This window comes from Ornithorhynchus anatinus, chromosome 13 (assembly GCF_004115215.2).
Source record: "Ornithorhynchus anatinus isolate Pmale09 chromosome 13, mOrnAna1.pri.v4, whole genome shotgun sequence".
NCBI classification, from domain to species: domain Eukaryota; kingdom Metazoa; phylum Chordata; class Mammalia; order Monotremata; family Ornithorhynchidae; genus Ornithorhynchus; species Ornithorhynchus anatinus.
In genome coordinates, this window is record NC_041740.1 from 24,708,307 (window position 1) to 24,733,773 (window position 25,467).

Sequence of the window (25,467 nt, forward strand, 5' to 3'; positions counted from 1 at the left end):
TGTGTGACCTTAGGCAAGTCACTTCACTTCTCTTTACACTTCTCTTGTCACTTCAATTTACAGTTACCTCATCTGTATAATGGGGATTGAGACTGTGAGTTCCCACCTGGAACAGGGACAGTGTCCAACCCAATTTGCTAGTATCCACTTCAGCGCTTAGTACAGTGCCTGGCACATAGGAAGCACTTAACAAATACCATCATTATTATCGTTATTATTATTAAAGCCACCCTGGCTCTCAGATTGCTCCTCTCCTCTGGACTCTGGGCTGCCTGAGCCTTGAGCCTTAAGTGTCTCCAGAGCCACTGGAGGATAGTCCTCTCTATGATCTAGCTTGGGATCACATCAGCCAACTCTGAGAAGCAGCATGGTGTAATGGATAGAAAACAGAATTCAGAGGTTTTATCCCGGCTCCACCACATGCCTGCTGTGTGACTTTGGGCAAGTCATTTCACTTCTCTGGGCCTCAGTTTCCTCATCTGTAAAATGGGAATTCAGTGCCCATTCTCCCTTCCCCTTAGTCTCGTATAGTCAGAGACTATGTCCGATCTCTTTCAACTGTAGGTATCCCAGTCCTTAGCACAGGGCTTGGCATATAATAAGCACTTAAATACCACAGAAGGCAGCCAGCTGGCTAGAGAGTCAAGGCTTCTTTGCTTATTTCAGGGGAAGCAGATTGATTGGGACTGAAAAGTGACTGAATTTTTTTTCCCGGTTTCCCAGCCTAAGGAGTCCTTCTCCCTCCCTGAAGATAGAGATTCCTCACTGTCAGCTTAATTGCCAGGTCAACTTGAAGAAAGTCTATGAAATAATTAACAGATTTTAGGGAGAGGTTTTATGTTAGTCTAATGAAAATGGGTCGCTTCGGAAGCTGTATCGATCGCTTTCTGGGCAAGAAGTCTCCAACAGGAAACAGAAGACTCACAGTGGGGAAATCTGCTGGAGGGCCAATGGATCACAAAGCCAGTGTCTCTGAACTCTGGTCTGCAGCGTGCTCTTAGGGTTATAACCTTCAGTCTTATAAGGGGGAAGAGATATCTGGAACTTTATTGTTTACTTTTCACATCACCCTTGAAATCTTCTGATCCCCAAACCATCTATGGTTTCGGCCCTGGCTAATTCAGCTTTTCCCGTCTGGACTTTAAAATACTAAAATAATCTCCCTACCCTCAAATCCTTATTAAAATCACATCTTCTCCAAGAGGCCTTTCCCACCTAAGCCCTTATTTTCCCTACTCTCTCTCCCTTCTGCGTCATCCTTGCACTTGGATTTGTTCCCTTTATTCACCTCACCCTCAACTCTACAGCACTTATGTACATAAGCGTAATTTATTTAATTCATATTAATGCCTGTCTCCCCCTCTAAACCATAAGCTCATGTGGGCAGGGACTGTGTCTACCCACTCAGTTATGTTGTACTCTCTCAAACACTTAGTACAGTATAGTACAGTGTAGTAAAGCCTACAGGACTGTAGGCTTTTTGAGGGCAGGGATCATGTCTACCAACTCTATTGTAGTGTACTCTCCCCCTGTACTGGCCCACCACGTTATCTTGCCTCCACGTTCATTCATTCATTCAATAGTATTTATTGAGCGCTTACTATGTGCAGAACACTGTATTAAGCACTTGGAATGTACAATTCAGCAACAGATAGAGACAATCCCTGCCCACTGACAGGCTTACAGTCTAATCAGGGAAGACAGACAAAAACAATAGCAATAAATAGAATCAAGGGGATGTACATCTCATTAGCATCAGCACTTAGTGCAGTGGTTGGCACATAGTAAATGCTTAGCATCTAAAAAAAATGAGCAAACCGAAAAACCCACTAGGTATAGTGTTGATTGATTGATGGGTGATTAGCTCTCAACATTGTGTGCATGAGAACAGGCAGCTTCTTCGATAATGCAGCACTAAAACCCAAACAGGTTTATGTTGCCAGATAATTTACTCCAGATTCCCTGATTGCATTCCAGCTGAAACATGTACTGAAAGCACGAGTTATGCCAGTCAATCAGTCAATCGTATTTATTAACCGCTTACTGTGTGCAGAGCACTGTACTAAGCGTATAGGAGAGTACAATATAACAATATGACAGGCACATTCCCTGCCCAAAACCAGCTTACAGTCTAGGGGGGAGGCAGACATTAATACAAATAAAATTACAGATACGTATATAAGTGTTGTGGGACTGGGAAGGGGGGATGAATAAAGGGAGCGAGTCAAGGTGGGGCAGAAGGGAGTGGGAGAAGAGTAAAGGAAGGCTTAGTCAGGGAAGGCTTCATGGAGGAGATGCGCCTTCAATAAGTCTTTGAAGTGGGGGAAAGTAACTGTCAGATATGAAGAGAGAGGGCATTCCAGGCCAAAGGCAGGATGTGGGCGAGTGGTCAGAGGTGAGACTGTATCTCTCTAGACTATAAGCTTGTTGTGGGCAGGCTATATGTCTGCTTATTGTTATACTGGACTCTCCCAAGCGTTTAGAATGATGCTCTACAAGCAGTAAGCGCTCAATAAATATGATTGATTGAGATAGACAAGCCCTAGGTACATTTAGAAGACTGGCATTAGAGGAGCAAATGTGCAGGCTGGGTTGTAGTCAGAGAGTAGTGGTGTGAGGAAGGATGGGGAAAGGTGATCAAGGGCTTTAAAGCCGATGATAAGGAGTTATGGTAGAACTGAGGGAATGAAGAAAGGGCAGAACATTCTCAGCCTGGAGCCAATGGGGTTCAGAGGATGGAAAGGTGGAACAAACCAAGATTGTATGTGTTGAGTGATGTATCCTGAACAGGATCTTTGAGCTCACCAAGTTACCTTAGAATAGGGCCTGGACCTGCAGGAAACTGGGAAAAGTTCCATAAGTTTCAGAACGAAGGAAGCACGAGGAGATTTTCAATATCTGAGCTAGCTTCCTCAGCGAAGGGAACGTGGCTTCTTTGTTTCTCATTTTCCGAGCTAATTTTTTCACCCCTGAAGTAATACATTTCTGACCTTGAATGGCCGGTGACTTTCAGATTGGTTCTGATTCGGCTGATTACGCTTGGAAAGCGCCTTGTCTAAGTAATTTGATTTTGTAATTCTGACCGGGGGAGCCCGAGGCCCAGTTCTGGGCTCTCGAGGGAGTTAAGTGCCCTTGGGAAAGTAAAGAATGACAGAAATCGCCCCTCTTCCCTTCACCTGGCCAACAGAAAGCTCCGTTCTGACAGAAGGAGGAATGAGGTCAGAGGAAAGGAGTCTAGCTCCTGTCTGGGCTACTTTCACTAGACTGTAAGTTCTCCCTCTAGACTGTAAACTCTTTGCAGGCAGGGATCATGCTTATTCATTCATTCATTCAGTAGTATTTATTGAGCACTTACTGTGTGCAAGAGCACTCTACTAAGCCCTTGGGAGAGTACAATATAACAATAAGCAGACACATTCCCTGCCCACAATGAGCTCACAGTCTAGAGGGGGAGACAGATATTAGTATCCATAAGTAAACAAATAAATAAATAATAGATATATAGATAAGTGCCATGGGGCTGGGAAGGGGGTTGGATGAAGCGAACAAATCAGGGCGATGCAGAAGGGAGTGGGAGAAGAGGAGAGGAGTGCTTAGTCGGGGACTTCTTGGAGGAGAAGTACCTTCAATAAGGCTTTGAAGGTGGGGACAGAGCAGTTGTCTGTCGGAGATGAGGACGGAGGGCATTCCAGGCCAGAGGCAGGACGTGTGTGAGAGTTCAGTGGTGAGATAGATGAGATCAAGGTACAGTGAGAAGGCTAGCATTAGAGGAATGAAGTGTGCGGGCTGGGTTGTACTGAGAGTGAGGTAGGAGGGGCAAGGTGATGGTGTGTTTTAAAGCCAGTGGTTAGGAGGTTTAGTTTTGCTTACAAACTCTATTGCATTGTGTTCTTTCAAGTGCTTAGTACATTGCTCCGCACAGAGCAAGCGCTAAATAAATACCACAGATGGATTGACTCACAACTTCCCACTGCTCTGTCCGGGCCCCCGATTCACTGGAATGGGGAGAAAACCCCAGCGAGACTTGTGAGAGAGGCAGTCAAGGCACCATGTAAACAGTCCTCAGTCATGAGACCCACTATCTAACAACTTGAGCGTACCATCTTTTTTTTCCCTTTGATATTTGTTAAGCACTTACTATGTGCCAGACACTGTACTAAGCACTGGGGTAGAAGCAAGCTAATCAGGTTGGGCACAGGTCCATGTCCCAAATGGGACTCACAGTCTTAATCCCCATTTTACAGATGAGGGAACTGAGACCCAGAGAAGTTAAGTGCTTTGCCTGAAATCAACCGGTGGAAAGTGGTGGAGCTGGGATTAGAACCCAGGTCCCATGTTGTATCTAGTAGGTTTATTTGAGTTGTCCAGGTGTGCTATTCCTCAGCACAAATTTTGACGGGCCCAGCAAAGCCTCTTGCAGGCTGTGACAACTGCTTTGTGGCCATGGGGAGATACAATCTCAGTGCTTTCCTTGCTTCATCACTGGACTCAAATCCTACAAAGCTTTCCCTCCCACTATGGAGGCAGAACTCTGACAACCTTTAGGGTTGAGCACACAGAACCTGAAAGGGAGAGGAGACAGTGGGCGGTGGGGCGTCTGGGAAAGGAATCAAGAAAAAGAAGAGGAGAGGAGAAAGGAGAGGGGAGAAGGAGGAACAGAGTGGGAAGGAGGGCGGGGAAAGTAAGGCTGATATGTGACAGTGGCCAAGCAGGGTCCATGGCTTTCTTGGACATATTTACTGATGTTTTTTCAGTATCGGCATTGGCTTTCATGCTGGCTGAAAGGCCCAGAGTATCACCACTATGACCGAAGGATTTTAACTTTTCCTCTGCCCCGTCCCTTTTCCCTCCAGCACCAGACTCCCCAGGAGCCATTTCTTCATCTCTCTTCTCTTTGAGCTCTCCTGTTGACTCCAGTTAGGTAGTTCAATTAATCCATAGACAGTATTTTTTGAGCACTTACTGTGTGCGGAGATAAGCACTTGGGAGAGTACAGTACAATAAGTAGACACAATCCCTGCTTTTTTATAGTGCTTGAGACTGGTTATTCTGTGCCAAGCATTGTGCTAGGCACTGGAGGGGATATGAGATGATTAGATCAGACACAGTCCCTGTCCCACACAGAACTCACAGCCTAAGAGTTAAGGAGAGCATACCTTATTCCCTTTTACAGGAAATAGAGACAAAGAAAATGTATTTTTTGAATACTTACTGTGTGCAGAGTACTGTACTAAGTGCTTGAATTAGCAGAGTCTAACTTTAAAAAAAATGCCAGATGCTTCTCTCTTTTTTCCGCTAAAACTTTGTCTCTTTCTCTCCCTCATTCAAGCAATCAATCAGTGATACTTACTGAACACTTACTGTGTGCAGCGTACCAAGTGCTTGGCAGTATACAATTCAACAGAGTTGGTAGACGTGTTCCCTGCTCACGAGGAGCTTACAGTCTTGAGGGGGAGACAGACATTGATATAAATACATTACCGATATGTGCATAAATGCTGTGGGGCTGAAGGTGGGGTGCATTTTTCTCCTTTGGCCTTTGATTCCCCCCCAACCCTAACCCCCTAACCCACTCTTCACTCTACCATTCCCTCTCCTCTGCCTGCCTCTCTCTAGCTGGCCTTTATAGTCAGGGCTGTTTTTTCAGTAATGTTCAAGTGAAAATCCCTGTCTGAAGTATTGCAAATTCCAAATGGGTGATTCAAGCAATAATAATAACAATGATTATTACAATAAAGAATATTGAGCCGGGAGCTGAACTCCACTCTGCATTGACTTTGAGTTAGATGCATTAGGTCCCTGGGAAATAAGAGCAAGAAAAAAAACAGAATGGAGGAGATTAAAGGTAAAGAGAAGTTTTGGTTTCTAGGAAATGAATTTCCACTGCCCCTCTAGGCACTCTTACTGTGATTCCCTATGCCTGAGACTGATAATTCTCGAATGGAAAATGTCTCACTTCTGCCTTCCGATGCTCAGCTTCCCTGAATGTCTAGCTTGATCAAACAAGAAGTATTATATCTCCGGGGAATTCTGTATTCTTTAGGAAAATAGGGAACTAACTGCTCCTCCAGAGTCCAGCTGCCTCTGTTTTCCCCTACTCCCTCTCCCTTCTGCATCACCTTTGATCTTGGATTTGTACCTTCTTTTCACGCTACAGGCAGCCCCTCAGCACTTACACACATATCCGTAATTTATCTTAATGTCTGTCTCCTGCTCTAGGCAGTAAGCTCTTTGTGGGCGGCAGATGTGTCTACCAAGTCTTTTCACTAGACCATGCTCCTTTCCAATATAACAAAGTATAGTACAGTACATTATAACAGAGTTGGAAGACACATTCTCTACCCACGAGGAGCTTTCAGCCTACTTGCTGACCTCCCTGCCTCCTGTCTCTCCCCACTCCAGTCCATATTTCACTCTGCTCCCAGGTTCATTTTTCTACAAAGATATTCAGTTCATGTTTCCTCACTCTTCAAGTACCACCAGTAGTTGCCCTTCCATCTTCACATCAAACAGAAACTCCTCACCATCAGCTTTAAGGTGCTCTAGCACCTTGCCCCCTCCTATCTTATCTCCCTGAAGTCCTGCTACAATGCAACACATTCATTTAGCTTCTCTAACACCAACCAACTCACTGCACCTAAATCTCATTTATCTCGCCACCAACCTCTCCCCCACATCCTACTTGTGGCCTAGAAATCCCTCCCAGTCGATTAGTACAGTGTCCTGCCCCTAGTAAGTGCCCTATAAATATAATTGATTGATCGATGCAGTAGTCAAGATGGGACAGGATAAGTGCTTGGATTAACATGATAGCAATTAGGATGGAGAAGGAATGGCAGATTTTAGCCATGTTTTGAAGGTGGAACCAACAGGATTTAGTGAGAGATTGAATATGTGGGTGGAATGAAAGAGATGAGTCGAGAACAATGCCAAGGTTATGGGCTTGTGAGATAGGAAGGATGGTGGTGCTGTCTACACTGATGGGAAAGTTGGGGGAAGACAGGGCTTGTGTGGGAAGATAAGGAGTTGTGTTTGTACATGTTAAGTTTGAAGTGTCATGGGCCATCCAAGTAGAGATATCCTGAAGGCAGGAGGAAATGAGAGGCTGCAGAGAGGGAGAGAGGTCAGGGCTGGAAATGGAGATTTGAGAATCATCCTCATAGAGATGGTAGTTGAAGCCTTGGGAGCGAATGAATTCTCCAATAGAATACACAACTCCCATTACAACCCGGCCCACATATTTCATCCCTTAACACCAAACTACTTACTGTACCTCAGTCTCGTTTCTCTAACATGATCTCTTGCTCACGCACCAGAACAATGCCATTGTCGCTTCAGGCACGGACTCTTGGGCTGATAGTGCCTCCAGAGAGTGCCTCGCACATAGTAAGTGCTTGTCAAGTACCACTATTATTATTAATTAAACAATCAATTGTATTTATTGAGTGCTTACTGTGCGCAGAGCACTGTACTGAGAACTTGGGCTTAGTACACTATAACAGCACAACAGAGTTGGCAGGCACTTTCCCTGCTCACAGCAAGCTTACAGGCTAGTGGAAAGTTTACCATTTCCACACCCAGCAAGAATATGCTCAAGGCAGGTTGCATGAAATGGGAAATACTCACAAGAACCGTATTTATTACGCACTTGCTATGTGCCAAGGATTGTACTAAGTGTTGGGGTAGATACAAAATAATCATGTCACACACAGTCCCTATCCCAAATGGGGCTTGCAGCTTATGTAGGAGGGAGAACCAGTACTGACTCCTCATTTTGCAGATGAGGGAACTGAGGCAAAGAGAAGCTAAGGACTTGCCTAAGGTCACACAGCAGGAAACTGGCAAACCCAGGATCAATCAATGGTAATCAATTCATCAATCAATGGTATTTATTGAGCACTTACTGGGTGAAGGCCACTTGGGACAACACAGTGCAACAGAGTTGGTAGATACATTCCCTGCCCACAAGGAGCTTACAGTCTCTTCCTTCATTCGATTGTACTTATTGAGCACTAACTGTGTGCAAAGCACTGTAATAAGTTCTTGGGAGGGTACAACACAACAACAAACAAACTCGCCCACACGAGTTTATAGTCCAGAGGGGGATTACAGCAGGCTTTGACTCCCAGGCCTGCGCTCTTCCCACTAGGCCACACTGTTTCTCATAGCACAAGACTTAGAGGAAGTTTGTGTGCAGGACCAAGACAGTTGTAAAGGACACAGTTTTTGAGCCTGAGAAAAGCTCCAGCATTGCCTGCAAATCCCAAGCAGGTGCTGGGGGAAGATGCTCTCTTCAAAAGCAAGGGAAGGTAGCAGCCTCCAGCTGCTCACTGCATTTCCTCTCCCCCGTGCTCCACTTGTCATGATTAAGGACCAGGGCACCCGAGGAGCCAAGCAGGGATTCTGATAAATGGGTTCCGTGGGGCTGTTGCTCTCTTCCCCTGACTCCTGTACAACCAATCCATCTTAAGCCCGGCCGGATCGAAGCTGGGGAGAAGCCACCTGAATCTGGGGGGAGTGTTGGGGCTTAGGATTTTACGTTGACACTTGTCCCATAGCATTTCCCAACATCAGCATCAGTAGCCTAGCATCAGCCCAGGTCGGGGAGAAGCAGAAATAATTACAATAATAATGATGGTATTTGTTAAACACTTACTATGTGCTGAGCACCATTCTAAGCACTGAGCACTGTTCTAAGCGCTGGAATGGGTGCCCTGGTATTGGGGTGCTAGCGTGTAGACCCAGAGAGGAATTTTAGTTACCACATCTGGATCTGCCCCTGTTCCCTCTACTATTCAGCAGTGATGTGGCTCAGTGGAAAGAGCATGGGCTTTGGAGTCAGAGGTCATGGGTTTGAATCCCGGCTCGGCCACTTGTCAGCTGTGTGACTTTGGTCAAGTCACTTAACTTCTCGGTGCCCAGTTACCTCATCTGTAAAATGGGGATTAAGACTGTGAGCCCCACGTGGAACAACCTGATTCCCCCGTGTCTACCCCAGCACTTAGAACAGTGCTCGGCACATAGTAAGCGCTTAACAAATACCAACATTATTATTATGTGCAGACTTGCACAGTGCTGTAGGGTCAGGGATTTGGAATGACCTCTGTATGGTGTCATACCGTTAAGCTGTGCCTTCGACATAACTCGTAATAAATTGTCATCATGTCAGGTGGAATGGTATGGGTTGGCACATTTTTAACTTCTGAATCTTCCTAAAATCTCAGGGCAGCAGTCTGTACCCAGTAGGTACCCAGGACAGTCTTCTCACTAGGCAATCTGACCAGGGAAAGCATGTGGGAGAAGTGCCTTAAAGGAGAGAAATGGGCTCTTAGTAGAGCAAAGCCCATTAGGATCTCTAAAGTCTAGGAAATGGGCTGGAATTCCTGGTTTCCATCTTGTCTGAGGTTTTGATAACTTCTATATTTTTCTTTAAATGGTATTTGTTAAGCATTTACTGTGTGCTAGGCACTCTGTTAAGCTCGGGGGTAGGTACAAGTTAATCTGGTTGGACACAGTCCCTGTCTCACAAAGAGTTCACTGTCTTAATCCCTGTTTACAGATGAGGTAACTGAAGCACAGAGAACGTCGGTATTTGTTAAACGCTTACTATGTGCAGAGCACTGTACTAAGCGCTGGGGTAGATACAGGATAATCGGGTTGTCCCACGTGAGGCTCACAGTCTTAATCCCCATTTTACAGATGAGGTAACTGAGACACAGAGAAGTGAAGTGACTTGCCCACGGTCACACAGCTGACAAGTGGCAGAGCAGGGATACGAACCCATGACCTCTGACTCCCAAAAGCCCGAGCTCTTTCCACTGAGCCATGCTGCTTCTCTAGCCACACTGCTTCTCTAGCCACGCTGCTACTCACCCAAGGTTGCAGAGCAGGCAAGTGGCGGAGCGGAATTAGAACCCAGATCCTTCTGACTCCCAGGCGTGTGCTCTAGCCACCAGGCCACCTGCTTCTCGAAAACGGATTTGGTCCCATGAATTTCAGGAGATTACAGGCAGGGAACGTGTCTGCTAATTCTGCTGTATTGTATTTTCCCAAGTGCTTAATACAATGCTCTGCAAATAGTCAGCATTCAATAAATATCACTGATTGATTATGACCTGGGTTTTTCCAAGGGCACAGAATTAGACACTCTTCTAAATCTACAAGTAGTTTTTGAACTGTTTCTCAGAGCTCAGTCAGGTTTTGTGTCTGTTTACTGTTATATTGTACTCTCCCAACCGCTTAGTATTGTGCTGTGCAGACAGTAAGCACTCAACAAATGTGATTGAATGAATGACACAGTATATTCCTACCCCTATTAAGCCCTCATTTCCCCTGTTCCCACCCCTTTCTACATTGCCTATGCACTTAAATCTGTCCCCTTTAAACATTTGATATCCACCCTAACTAAGCCCTGCTGCAGCTCTTATGCACATATCTATCATTTATTTATTTATATTAATGTCTGTCTCCCCCTTTAGGCTGTAATCTCCTTGTGGCCAGGGAACGCATCTCCCAACTCTGTTGTACTGTACTCTCCCAAGCACTTAGTACAGAGGATGCACAAGTAAGTGCTTGTTGTGGGCAGGGAATGTGTCCGTTAATTATCTCGTACTCTCCCAAGAGCTTAGAACAGTGCTCTGCACACAATAAGCACTCAGTGAATATGTTTGAATGAATAGATGAATGAGTGAGAAGTCTGCAGGCTCTTTGAGCCTAGGAATTAGCCTGTACCAACTCTATTGTACTGTACTCTCCCAAGTGCTTAGTACAATGCTCTGCACATAGCAAGTGCTCACTAAGTACCATTGATTGCTCCCATATTTCTCCAACACATCCACATGTTTTCTGAGTGGAAAAAAGAAGAGATTAACTCCTTCTCAGCATTGACAGTTTCTAAGATTTGCAGCAAAATGTTCTTGAGTCGCAACCCTGTTCCTGCTAGGGTGAAAAATTAATGAACGGTTTGCAAACTACAGTCATTCCTCTGATAGGTGACGGACACGTTAATTATACCGTATTTAGATTTCACGGTGGCATAACCCATTTTCTTTGTTCCTGCCAATTTTCCATGGATTCTCTGGCGGTTTTGAAACTATAGAAAAGCCATTGAGGAAAATAGAAAGATGCAAATGTTGAAGATTGGTTTGTTTGTAATCTCCCAAGAATTTAGTGCAGTGCTTTGCACACAGTAAGCCCTCAATAAATGTGATTGAATGACAATGAAAGTTGTTTTTTTTTTTAAATCTTATCTGCTCTGCCCATCGAAGTTCAGTAATAATACCTTACCAAACCTTGAATTGATACAGGGCATGTATTTTTCCAAAGCAATTTCACATCTGTGAGCTCATCTATCCTTAAATTATCCCGGTGAGGCAAGGATGATTAGTAGGACCAGAGAGGTTTAGTGATCTGCCTAAGGTCACACAGCAGGGCAGTGAGACTAAATCTGAGACTGAGACTGGCCCCACAGCACGTGGCCCCCAGACCTGGATTCTTCTCACTTGAACCACACTTATGGAGCAAGATAATCCACTCCAAGGTTTTTGGGTGTTTCAACAGTAAAACAATAAGGCCTGGTGGAAAGAGCAAAGGTCAGGAACTCAGTAGATCTGGGTTCTATTCCCAGCTTTATCACAGGTCTGCTAAGGAATCTTCTCTCTGTCCTCAATTTCCTCCTCTGCAAAATGGGGATCGAGTGCCTGCTTTCATTCATTCGTTCAGTTGTATTTATTGAGTGCTGTGTGCGAAACACTGTACTAAATGCTTGGGAGACTACAATGCAACAATAAACAGACACATTCCCTGCCCACAACAATCTTCCTCCCTTGTAGACTATGATCTCTGTGTGAAGACAGGGACTGTACCCATAATTATTATTATTATTATTATGACTATCATCATTTTTATTATTATTACCAAGCCCTGTACTAAGTCCTGGGGTAGATACAAGATAATCAGGTTGGACACAGTCCCTGTCCCAAATGGGGCTCACAGTCTGAGATAGAAGGGAGTATGCTTTAATCCTCATTCATTCATTCTTTCAATTTCATTTATTGAGCACCTACTGTGTGCAGAGCACTGTACTAAGCACCTGGGAGAGGACAATACAACAATAAACACACATATTCCTTGCCTATGATGAGCTACAGATGGGGAAACAAAGGCCCAGAGAAGTTAATTAACTTTCCCAAAGGCACACAGCAGACAAGTGGCAAAGCTGGGATTAGAATAATAATAATAATGATTGTGGTATTTGTTAAGCATTTACTATGTGCCACTTCCCTTCTCTCCTTCTATATTCTAGCCCACACACTCCGCTTCTCTGGTGCCAACCTTCTCACTGTGCCTTGTTCTTGCCTGTTCCGCCATCCACCCCTGGGCCACGTACTACCTCTGGCCTGGAATGCCCTCCCTCCTCAAATCCGCCAGACAATGACTCTTCCCCCCTTCAAAGCTCTACTGAAGTCACACTTCCTCCAAGAGGCCTCCGCAGACTAAGTCCCCCTTTTCCTCAGCTCCCCCTCCCTTCTGCTTCACCTCGACTCGCTCTCTTTGCCCTTCCGCCATCCCACAGCACTTATATTTCTATATGTATATATCTATAATTCTAATTATATTGATCCCCGTTTACTTGTTTTGATGTGCATATGTCTGTAGTTCTATTTCTTTATATTGATGTCTGTTTACTTGTTTTGATGTCTGTCACCACCCTTCTAGACTGTAAACCCAGTGTGGGCAGAGATTGTCTCTCCTTATTGCTGAATTGTACTTTCCAAGTGCTTAGTACAGTGCTGTGCACACAGTAAACGCTAGGATTGAAGGAGTGAATAAATGAATAAATGAATAAGCATTTGGGAGAATACAATATAAGAGATTTGGTAAGCAAGTTCCCTGCCCTGTTCTCTGCCCACAAGGAGCTCTGGAGAGGAGAGAGACATTAAAGTAAATTAGGGATGTTATCTTTAAGATAAATCAAGTTTCCCTTTAAGTTTTGGCCATTGCCTGGCTGTTTGCCACCACCCTGCTCCACGCCTTCCTCCTCCTCCTGCTCTCTAGTTCCTCCTTCAAAGGGGCTAGGCCTGGATCTCTACAGAAGCCTTAATTCATGGATTTGGGTGAGCACAATTCAGCAAGAAACCGCCTGAAGCCATTAATCCTCTGTGTAATTAGAAAACCCAGCAGTGGGAGAGAAGCCATCAAACAAACTAAAACAAACAACCTAAAACAAAAAAGAAACCCAAAGAGACAGCCACAGGCAGCAGCACAAGCAGAAGCCATCCTGAGCAGACCGTGGCAGTCTAATAATAATAATAGTAATAGTAATGATAAGAACAACAATAATAATTGTCGTATTTGTTCATCTATCAATCATGTTTATTAAGCACTTACTGTTTGCAGAGCCCTGCATTAAGCCCTGGGGTAGATACAAGATAAACTGGTCCCACATGGGGCTCACAGTCTAAATAGGAGGGAGAATGGGTATTGAGAAGCAGATATGGTGAAGCAGGAGAAGCAGTGTGCCCTAATGGATAGAGCCCAGGTCTGGAAAGGAACTGGATTCTAATCCAGCCTCCATCTTTTGTCAGCTGTGTGACCTTGGGCTAGTCCCTTCACTTCTGTAGTTTATTTATTTCTTTACATTAATGTCTGTCTCCCCCTTCTAGACTGTGAACCATTGTGGGCAGGGAATATGTCTGCCTCTCTCCACCCCTCTACCTACCCAGAATTTATGCTTGTTGTGGGCAGGGAATGTGTCTGTTTATTGTTGTATTGTACTCTCCCAAGCACTTGGTACAGTGCTTTGCACACTGTAAGCACTCAATAAATATGATTGAATGAATGAAATGAATGAACTTCTCTGGGCTTCAGTTACCTCATCTGTAAAATGAGGATTAAGATTATGAGCCCCAGGTGGGACAGGGACTGTATCCAACCTGATTATCTTGTACCTACCCCAGCATCTAGTAGAGTGCCTGGCACATAGTAAGTGCCTAAAAAATACCATTAAAAAGAAAAAGAATCCCCATTTTGCAGATGAGGGAACTGAGACACAGGAAAGTGAAGTGACTTGGCCAAGGTCACAGGGCAGGTATATAGTGAAGTCTTCTGACTCCTAGGCCCGTGCTCTTTCCACTAGGATACCAGAGCAGAGAAAGCTTGTGGGAAGGGAAAAGAGTTCCTTAAAGGCCACGACTTGAGGCATCTGCAATAAACCGGTCTCAAAGCAAGGAGATTTTTCTCCAATGTCACTGTCGAAGACAAATAACGTCCAGGTGCAGGAGGCCTAACGAAATCTGCATTTGGCTTTCCTTGATAAAAGCCTGCAGTTCAATTAAATATCACCCACCAGCCACTGCCTGTCACTGATAAGGACCAACGCTATCTTTAGATCAGCGAATCAATCTTTAGAGCTGGGTGGCACAATTTTCCACCATGGATAGTAAGAAGAATGACCTGTACTAGAGCTGCTGACTGCATTATAGCTTCATTACTGGTGTTTCACTCAGTCCTCGGGTGAGAGCAGGAAATTATGGAATGGCCTTCCCGCATTTCTGTCTCAGTTCCCACCTTGGCAGTCCTCTGATCCTTGAACTGGGATGGGGGTGGGGGATAAGGGGGATGGAGCCCCCTTTCCTAGCTTGTCTGACATTAGAACTTACAGTTTTTTTCACCTTGCTATCTGCTAGGCGGCTGATGGGCCTCAGTCAATCAATCAATCAACAAAATGTACTTGTTGACCACCTACTGTATGCAGAGCACTGTACTAAGCTTGGCACAGTGTTTGGCACATAATAAGCATTTAATAAATGCCTTATCATCAAGAGATTGTATTTATTGAGTGCTTACTGTGTGCAGAGCACTGTACTCAGCGCTTGGGAGAGACAGTATAACAGTTGCTAGACATGTACCCTGCCCACAATAAGCTGGCAGTCTAGAGGGGGAGACAGACATTAATAACAATAAATATATTTACATGAGATGAGGAAAGACTTGCAATGGGATTGTGGGTAAAAGTTTTTTACGATTGTTAAGGGTGTGGGGAGGCAGGGGCAGGAAAGCTATTTATTTCTTCCTTCATGGTCTTTGTTAAGCGCTTACTGTGTGTCACACCCCATCCCTAATTCCCTGGCAGGTGTCATTTCAGTGGCCAACACGTACTGAACACAGGCAGACTAAAGCTGGATGCTGCCTAAATCCACTTCCCTTTCTCACAGGGTGTTTGATAACCTTTCTGGTCCACAGGCAGCAATGCATTTCCCTAATGCTCGTGAGATGGGAAGCTGAGTGATCCATAACAGGGCGTTTCTTTCTGAATTCAAAGTTCATTGAATTGCGGGATCGCCAAGTCTAAACCACCGTCAACGTTTTTATAGAATCAAGCAGGCGACCTGCACCCAATATGCTTTAAATGCTGCCGCTGTTTGACATTTTTCCATGGAATTTTTATAGCCTTTGATAGATAGTCCCCTGAAACAGCCAGGGTTGGCTTAGAGAGCAAATGTAAAACAGGACTGAGAATTTCTGCGGTTCAACGGTGGTTGCTCAAATAAGGTATGGGGAAAGGAGGAAAGAGGAAGATCAGACAATCTGGAAGAGGATTCTCTCTCTCCGGCTTCTTTTTGCAAAAGAAAGGGTCGTCGGTTGCAATCAACCAAACTGTCGATGGTATTTATTGAGTGTTTCCTCTGTGCAGAACTCTGTACGGGGCTGTTGGGAGAGTTCCAATAGACTTAGGAGACCCAGTCCCTGAACTCAAGGACCTTACATTGCAGGGTACTATCAGAATATTGGAAGCAGTGTGGCCTAGTCGATAAAGCACGGGCCTGGGAGTCAGAGGACCTGGGTTCTAATCCCAGCTCTACCGCTTGTCTGCTGTGTGATCTGGGCAAGTTGCTTAACTTCTCTGTGCCTCGCAGAGAATGAATATGACTGAATGAATGAGTGAATTTATGTGCCTTCTAGAATGTAAGCTCGTTGTGGGCAGGAAATGTTTCTACCAACTCAGTTGTAGTGTACTCTCCAAAGCGCTTCGTACAGTGCGCTGCATACAGTAAGTGCTCAGTAAATACGATTGATTGATTGATTGACCAGGAAGGGAGTAGAAAGCAAAACAAAGAGTCTAGTTTTGCTCCTGGGAAACCCCTTGTAGTCCTGTGCCTGGGATACTGGGGATATTTTGGTCACTATATCTCCGGGAAGATAGAATGGGGCTGGAGAAGCATCAAAGAAGGGCAGCCTAGTTGTGCAGGAGGATGGAGAAGCTTGGGTTGAGGACAGAGTGAATTGACAGGGCTCTATCCTCTGGACCGGTGCGGACTGGTGGGGGAAAGGGTTAAAGGAAGAGTGTGGAGAAGGCGGGCCTAGAATGGTTGCTACCCAAATCCTGTGCCATTAGGATGAGGGATGAGAAGCGGTGTGATTTAGTGGATAGGGCATGGGGCTGGAAGTCAGAAGGACCTGGGTTCTAGTCCCAGCTCCCCATGTGTCTGCTGGGTGACCTTGGGCAAGTCACCTCACTTCTCTGGGCCTCAGTTACCTCGTGTAAAATGGGGATGAAGACTGTGAGCCCCATGTGGGACGGGGACTGTGTCCAATCTGACTAGCTTGTATCTACCCCAGTGCTCAGAACCGCGCTTAACAAATACTGTAATTATCATTATTGTTATTATTAACGTGATGCTCACTGCAAGGTCCCTAAACTCTGCCTCAGAGATGCGGCAAAGGAAACTGGACTCAGGTCCTTCCTGACAGCCACCCAACCCAAGCCATCCTAAGGAGCTGGCAGGGTGGAGGGGGTGGGATGGGGTGCTCCCTGGATTTTCAAACACTTGCACTGCTCCTCAGGCACTCACACCTCCGTCCCTTTCTCCCTGGCCCCCGGACATCCCCCGCCCCCACCCCCCCATCTCCAGGTTCCCCTGCTCTGCCCGCACTGCGGAATCGCCCCCATGGGCAGAAAGCGAGCCCAAAAGACGACAGAAGTGGCTTCTGGTGGGTTGCCATGGCAACCCCTGGATATCCTCCCCGAACGGCTCTGCGTGGCCTCCTCTGATCCGCTCACTGACCTCCCGGCCCGCCATCCCGGTGCCTGGAAGACCGGCCCTGGGCTGTGGTGGGCTGGTGAGCTCACAGTGGACTCTCCAAATAACTGATTTGGGGCCAAGCAAAACGCTTTGGAGGCGGCATATCTGCCCCCCCAAGTCCGCCCCTTCTGCTAGCTCAGCCTTGATAAAAGCACAGCTCCTCCAAGACGCCTTCCCCAACCAAGCCCCCATTTCCTCTTCTCCCACTCCCTTGGATCTGCTTGGATCTGCACCCTTTATTCACCCCTCCCTCAGCCCCACAGCACTTATGTTGATATCCTTAATTTATTTACTTATATTAATGTCGGTCTTCCCCTCTAGACTGTAAACTCACTGGGAGAAGGGACAGAGCCTGCCAACTCTGCTGTATTGAATTCTCCCCGGCGCTTAATATAGTGCTCTGCACACAGTAAGTGCTCAATAAATACAAACGATTGACTGATTGGACAACAGCCCTTGTTCTCTTCCTCGGTCCATTCTGTACGTCTGGGCTCTATCTAGCTACAGTGGTCCCTGAGGAAATAGTCTGCCTAGACCAGGGCTGGATCAGCTGCACATTTTTGTTTTCTTTAGAATTTATATTCTAAGGTAGATCTAAATTATAATCAATAATGATGGTATTTATTAAGCTATTCTTGGGTGTCAAGTCCTGGGGTAGCCTAGTGGAAAGAGCATGGGCCTAGGAGGCAGAGGACTTGGGTTCTAATCCCGGTTCCACCAGGTGTCTCCTGTGTGATCCCGGGCAAGTCACTTCACTTCTCTGGGCCTCAGTTACCTCATCTGTAAAATGGGGATTAAGACTGTGAGCCTGTAAGACCTTGTCCAACCTGATTACCTCTTATCTACCCCAGTGCTTAGAACAGTGCTTGGCCCAAACTAAGCAGGCAACAGAGGCCATTATTATTATGATGATCGGATCAGACACAGTCCCTGACCCAAGCTGGGCTCACAATCTAAGAGGTAGGGAGGGCAGGTATCTTCTCCCCATTTTACAAATGAGGTAACTGAGACCTTGTGGTGACTAGCCAAAAATCACTTAGCAGATCAGTGTCAGAGCCAGGTTTGTAACCTGAGTCTCCTGATTCCCAGACTTCTACTCTTTCCTCTAGGCCCTGACGAAATGGGAGAAAGAGCAGAAATGGGCATCTTCTTGTTCATTCATTCCTTCAATCGTATTTATTGAGCACTTACTGGGTGCAAAGCACTGTACTAAGTGCTTGGGGAGAACAAAACAACAATAAACAGACACATTCCTTACCTACAACGAGCTTACGGTCTAGAGGGGGTGACAGACCTTAATAGAAATAAATGAATAAATTACATCTTCTCATTATGGGCAGGGAACATGTCTGCCTACTCAGTTGTATTGTACTCTCCCAAACACTGAGTACAGTGCTCCACACATAGTAGGTGCTCAAAAAATACTATTGATGATGGTGATAGTGATCTTCCACCTGGGCCTCCGCCTGGCCGAGCTCTCCATTGGCCATCTGAATGTGGACTGCCCCCCCCCGGGGCAGAGGTCATTCCAATTATCCCTACTGGGATGACATAGTGGGAGCGAGCGTGGCAGCTCCATTGGAGGCTTGGTCCCAGGCTTTCCCGGAAGCTCTAACTGTCCACACTGGGCGGGAATAATCACAATGGAAAAATACCACCGTAAAAATGCGATAAGACTTTTCTTGCAGAATGGGCTCCGAGAATGAAACCTGAATCCCTTTCTGGGGGAGGATGGAAAGTCAGAGATAAATCTTTCTTATCAATGGTTCCTCTTGAGCGGAAAGAATTCAGAGAGGCAGTTGCTTTGTGCTGCCATCTTAATCCCATCTGGGCCAGGCTGGATTTCCCAGCCTTCGTTGAGCTGTTGCCTTGAAGCCTCAGTGCCAGAATTCAGGTCTAAAAAGGGCCTCGTTGGCCTGAGGTCCTGAGCTGGTTTTTATTTTTTTTAATGGTATTTGTTAAGCACTTAGAATGTGCCAGGCAAGTACTGTGTGCTAAGGTAGACACAAATTTATCAGGGTGGACACATCCCGTGTCCCCCATTGGGCTCAAAATTTTAATCCCCATTTTACAGATGAGGGAAATACGGCACAAAGAAGTTAAGTGACTTGCCCAATTTTATACAGCAGGCAAATGTTTCCCCTTTTCAAAGCCTTATTGAAGGCACATCTCTTCTAAGTGGCCTTCCCTGACTAAGCTCTTCCTTCCTCTTCTCCCACTCCTTTTGTCTCCCTGACTTGCTCCCTTTATTCGCTCCCCTTCCAGCCCCATAGCACTAATGTCCATATCTGTAATTTATTTATATTAACATCTGTCTCCCCCTCTAGACAAAAAGTTCATTGTGGGCAGGGACTATGTCTGTTAATTGTTGGATTGTACTCTCCCAAGTGCTTAGTACAGTGCTCTGCACACAGTAAGCGCTCAATAAATACTATCAACTGACTGACTGCTCATCAGTTCTCTTCACTGACAGCCTTGGGGGTTGTTCATTACAGTTGCACTAAGGGATTCATGGATGCTTCATTCAACATTGAGGCTTTGGATGCCTCCTCAAAGACACAGCTGCCCCTTCTAAAAAAAAAAAAATCCGACCAACCAGGGGTCTCACCCCCAAATAAAGTAGGGGGAAGGAGACCCGAGCTTGGAGGAGCAAGTTGCAGAAACACAAAGCAAGTGTTCAGTTAAAGTTGGAGCAGTCTGACTGCCACTCCAGCCTTGCTCTGAGCAGGGAAGTTTAATCGCTTGAATGAATCTGCTTTTCCCAAGACAGTGTTTTCTCATATACGGGCGCCGGCAATTTGATTGAGTCCTCTGAAACGTTTTCAAGCTGGGCTTCAGGATACCAGCCCTCTAAGGACAAGTGGGCTCTCGTTCTTCTTGCTTTACAATAGAAATTGAAAGGTTATTCCCTCAAGTGCTATCTGGCCAGTCTTGGATGACTTCAAACTCTGTTTCAGAGTAGAAGCCGACCACCAGGCACAATGTACTAGAGAGAGAAATTTCACCGAATCACCTGAGCTAAGAGATTCCAACAGCAGGCTTTCTTTCCACTTTTTTGGGCTGTTCTGAACAACAGTTTCCTGTTCTCACTGTCTAAGGATTGAGGCTGTCAGAGGTTTTTGTTTTAAGAACGAGACCTCGCTGGGAGGGCCTGGTGTCCTGAGGCCTCTGGAGAAAAAGCACATTAGAGTAAAAGAGGCCACTGCTATACTCATCTCTATGAGCCCACATGGGCTTCGTAGAGAAGCAGTGTGGTTTAGTGGATAGAGCATGGGCCTGGGAGTCAGAAGAACCTGGGATCTATTCTCAGCTCCACCACTTGTATGCTGTGTGACCTTGGGCAAGTCACTTCACTTCTCTGGGCCTCAGTTACTTCATTTGTAAAATGGGGAATAAGACTATGAACTCCTTGTGGAACAAGGACTGTGTCTACTCTGATTAACTTGGATATAGTGATAATAATGATAATGATGATGGTATTTGTTAAGCACTTACTATGTGCCAAGCACTGTTCTAAACGCTGGGGTAGATACAAGGTAGTCAGGTTGTCCCACTTAGGGCTCACAGTCTTCATCCCCCTTTTACAGATGAGGTAACTGAGGCATAGAGAAGTTAAGTGACTTGCCCAAAGTCACAAGCTGACAAGTGGCAGAGGTGGGATTAGAACCCAAGACCTCTGAATCTGAGTTGGATCTTACCCAAGCACTTAGAACAATGCCTGGCATATAGTAAGAGCTTAACAAATACCTTAAAAAAAACAGGGCTTGAACTATATCAGATGCCAAAGATCAGGAGCACTACCAGAAAAGCAGGATGCTGCTTTTAGAATATTTATTTTGTGGAACTTCTGGGGTAATATGTAGGGTCACTGAGGGACAGAGAGATTAAGTGACTCAGTAGAAAATTCATCAGCAGAGCTAAAATTGGAACGCCTAACTCTTTAGTTCCTGGTCTGAGGAGCAGTTGGGTCTCTCTCCCTCTCTCTCTGCATGGCTTTGCGGAAAAGAAACGGAGACTGGAAGTGGACAGGCAGGAATCATTCAGCCGATGAAGGGTTTGGGAAGATTTGACTTAGGAGAATGAGACCAGAAGTTAAATATGCACCTTTGGGGTTGGGGTGGGAAATCTGTGGTCTAAATGTATGTTTGTTCTATTCATTAAACTGGTCAGCCCAAATCAATACAGGTCAGGAAGAATGGGTTCAAACCCAAACATAGAAGAGCTCATTAGAGTATCTCTTTGGGCTAGGAACTGAATCTGAGGTCACTCCAGTTTGGGATCTAGAAGCGGTGGCCCTTAAGATGCTTGGAGTTCCCTGGTTAACTGAGTTTAAATTGGTTATAAAAATAACTCGGAGGCTCAGAAACCATTACCAGAAAATGTGATTAGATGTAGGGTGAGGAAATTAAAACAATTGCTGTTCTCTCTGATCACATCTCTCTCTTTCTCTCTCTCTCCATTTTCTCTCTCTGTGTTTTTCAATGCTTCGAGAAGGTGAATCTTCCTGTTGGGGCTTCAGGACTTCTGTGTTATTTTTGTAGCCAATTTAAACCCAGCGAACCGCGAATCTCATTAAATTTTCCACCGTCACTATTTCGGGTCGATACCAGTCTCCCTAACCGATAGGCTGAAATCCGAAATGAGAAATCTCTTTGCGCGGTAAGGGCTGGAACTCATAATAAACGCTAGTTGAGGCCCATTGAATTTTAAGGCATACATTTTCCAAATCTTCCCAGGGGTTTATTGCAGCCTGGCTTTGCCTGAGCCTCAGATCCTCCGACCCAGAAGTGAGGGCTGTGCTGGGTGGGGTGGGGGGTGCTTGGCCTGACACAGCAGAGGAAGAGGTACCCCTCCATCCTTGTCTGTGCCTGGGATCCTCTCTCTGTGTGGCCCCCAGACTTCAGCCAGGGCTGCCACAGGATCGGGGTGGGGCTGGATGGTGGGCAGCTAATGTTCTTGGGCTTGGCAAGAGCCCCCAGGTAGGGAGGAATCATGCCAGGCTGAACTGCCGTCACTGTGGGCATGGGATACCTCCAGGTGGGGCTCTCCCCTCCCCCTCCTTCTGCTCTGGCAAGGGCTGGGGGGCTGGGGAGAGCCTTACCTGGGGCTGGGGGATAATAATAGTAATAATAATAATAATTGTGGTATTTGTTAAGCGCTTACTATGTGTACTAAGCACTGGGGTGGATACAAACAAATCGAGTTGGACCCGGTCCGTGTCCCACATGGGGCTCACACTCTTAATCCCTATTTTCCAGATGAGGTAACTGAGGCACAGAGAAGTGAAATGACTTGCCCAAGGTCACATAGCAGACAAGTGGTGGAGCAGGGACCCACGACCTTCTGACTCCCAGGTCCGTGCTCTCTCCACTATGCATGCTGCCCAAAGCATCTCAGGTTTTGGTCTCCTTGTGAGACGGGGACATGTCTACCAACTCTGGTATTTGGTACTCTCCCAAGCGTTTACTGCAGTGCCCTGCACACAGTAAGCGCTTAGTAAACACCAGTGATTGATTGATTGATCCTGAGAGAAGCGTTCTTAGGAGGGTGAAGCTTCATGGCCAGGTGGTGGGAATTTGGAACCCCAGAAGTGCACTGACGGGTTAATTCACATAACTAATTAGCAGTAAGTCCCTGAACAGACAGCTATCCTGAGGAGTCTGAGAACATCATCCCAAGCAGTTCAGTCCAGAGCCCCATGTCAAAGTCAGTCAGTTGCATTTATTGAGCACATACTGTGAGCAGAGCACAGTATAACAATAAACAAACACTTTCCCTGCCCACACGAGCTTACAGTCTAAAGCAGGAGACAGACATTAATATAAAAGTCACAAGGCACAGCAGGTCAACAAGGAGACACCGCTTCCCATCTCCAAAATTCCAACCCAAGATCGGGGAAGCATCGTGGCCTAGTGGATTGAGCCCAGGCCTGGGAGTCAGAAGGATCTGGGTTCTAATCCCTGCTCAGCCACATGTCTGCTGTGTGACCTTGGGCAAGTTACTTCACTTTTCTGGGCCTCACTTACCTCATCCGTTAAAATGGAGGTGAAGACTGTGAGCCCCATGTGGTCCAGAGACTGAGTCCAACCTTATTATCTTATACCTGCCCCAGTGCTTAGAACTGCGCCTGGCTCATAGTAAGCGCTTAACAAATACTATTTAAAAAAATCCCCTGCTTCCAATCATCAGAGATTCCAGCTCTCCAACTGGAGCCTCTGGCCTATCCGGGGCAGGGACTCACTGCCCTCAAGGGTCTGACACATAGTAAGCACTTAACAAATACCATAAAATCAACAAAAATAAAACCCAAAATGAGGCAGGTTCCATCGGCCAGAACCCTGCATAAGCTACTGGCGCTCCAAGCTATCACATGCCTCCCCTGGGCCCCATTCTGGTAGCTCTGGAATAGCATCTTTCCTCCAGCTCACTGCCATGTCAGAGCTCTCTCTTGTGAGGACTGGCAGCTGCACAAGCCCCGGCTGGCTATAAATTGGAATTCAGTCAATCAGCCCATCATATTTATGGAGCCCTTAAGTGTTCAGAGCACTGTACTAAGCACTTGGGAGAGTACAATATAACCATAGACTAATTCTGGTTTTTGTCAAGCGCTTACTGTGTGCCAGGCAATGTACTAAGCACTGGGGTGGATACGATGATAATAATAATAATAATAATTGTGGTATTTGTTAAGTGCTTGCTATGTGCTAGGCACTGTACTAAACACTGGGGTGGATACAAGGAAATAGGGTTGGACACAGTCTGTGTGCCACAGGGGGCTCACAGTCTCAATCCCACATTTTACAGATGAGGTAACTGAGGCACAGAGAGGTGAAGTGACTTGCCCAAGGTCACACAGCAGACAAGTGGCAGAGCCAGGATTAGAATTCATTGGTTTTGGACACAGTCCCTGTCCCATATGGGGCTCACAGTCTCGGTGTCCCCATGACAGACACATTCCCTGCCCTCGACAAGCTAACAGCTTTTAGCAACCCCGAGATTTCTCCAGACCTCAGGGACTGTGATCAGGCCTCCAGTACGGTCACCAGTAGCTGGAGCCTGGCTAGCTTGGACAAAAGACCCAAGATGGGGGATTCCTGGGGAAAGCTGCTCTGAGTGAATCTGAAGTAGACAACCTAAATGAAGCAATGGACCTGGGAATTAACCAGGGTTCACCAACTGAGAAGCAGCATGACCTAGTGGGTAAAGCCCGGCCCTGGGAATCAGAAGGAACTCAGCTTCGCCCTTTGGGTGACCTTGGTCAAATCACTTCACTTCTTGGGGCCTCAACTGCCTTATCTGTATAATGGGGATTAAGATTGTGAGCCCCATGTGGGGCTAAGGGACTAAGTCCAACCTGATTAGCTTGTATCTGCCCCAGAATTTAGAACAGTGATTGGCACATAGTGAGCACTTAACAAATACCTTTGTGTTTTTTTAAAAAAAGTAGGACAGGGGACAAAGGAAACCAACCAACAGCAAAATGCCACCTTCCAGGGCTATGAGGCCTAATAAACTCATTGTGGGCAGGGAATGTGTCTGTTTATTGTTATACTGTACTCTTCCAAACACTTAGTACAGCACTGTGCACACAGGAAGTGCTCAATAAACACGATTGACTGACTGACTGGAGCACTGTTCGGCCTAGCCAGACCAGTTAAAATGGAACCAGGAAGTGCCTAACAGGGCAAACAGGTGACCTAAGGAGGTGCCCAGTGCTCTGTGGAGACTGCGGACAGGCAGCCTCTAAATCTTCCAGCTCGAGGTTTGTCGGGCTGTGGGATGGGGGTCCCTCAAGCCTTCTCACCTTTGTTTTCCGCCTTGAGCTCCTCCGCCATCAGGCCGTCCTGCCGGTTCCCAAGCACGAACGCCAAGAAGGAGAGGATCAGGGCATCCAGGATCCCGATGATGGCCAGGATGTAGGCCCAGCGAACCGAACAAGCCCCCAGCGTGTACTTGTCTGTCTTGTCACCGCACATCCGTCTGACCTCGGCGGAATCCCAGCCGACCGGAAAAATCATGCAGCCGAGCACCAGGCAGGCAGCTTGGGAGAGGAAGAGAATAATTATAAAAACAATTGTGGTATTTGTTAAGTGCTTACTGTATGCCAGGCACTGTTCTAAACGCCGGGGTGGGTAGAAGCAAATCGGGTTGGACACAGTCCTTGCCCACATGGGGCTCACAGTCTCACTCCTCATTTTACAGATGAGGTAACTGAAGCCCAGAGAAGTGAAGTGACTTGTCCAAGGTCACCCAGCAAACAAGAGGCAGAGCTGGGATTAAAACCCAGCTTCTTCTGATTTCCAGGCCCATGCTCTATCCACAAGGCCACGCTGCTTCTCAGTCCCCTTCTCTTGGAGGGTAGGGGGAGTCCAGATGTGAGATC

The 25,467-nt window shown here is 46.3% G+C and overlaps 1 protein-coding gene and 1 long non-coding RNA gene across 4 annotated transcripts in view; one reads left to right on the top strand and one right to left on the bottom strand.

The window, feature by feature from the left end:
- Positions 1-25,467, top strand: part of LOC114816269 — a 57,091-nt gene that overhangs the window by 29,692 nt on the left and 1,932 nt on the right. The window lies entirely within an intron of this gene.
- LHFPL3 (LHFPL tetraspan subfamily member 3) overlaps positions 1-25,467 on the bottom strand; it is a 159,747-nt gene that overhangs the window by 23,775 nt on the left and 110,505 nt on the right. For all 3 annotated transcript variants that reach the window (XM_029078414.2, XM_029078413.2, XM_029078412.2), the window contains exon 2: positions 24,889-25,125. In XM_029078414.2, the coding sequence (XP_028934247.1) occupies positions 24,889-25,125 (237 nt within the window). The remainder of the gene's footprint in view (positions 1-24,888; positions 25,126-25,467) is intronic.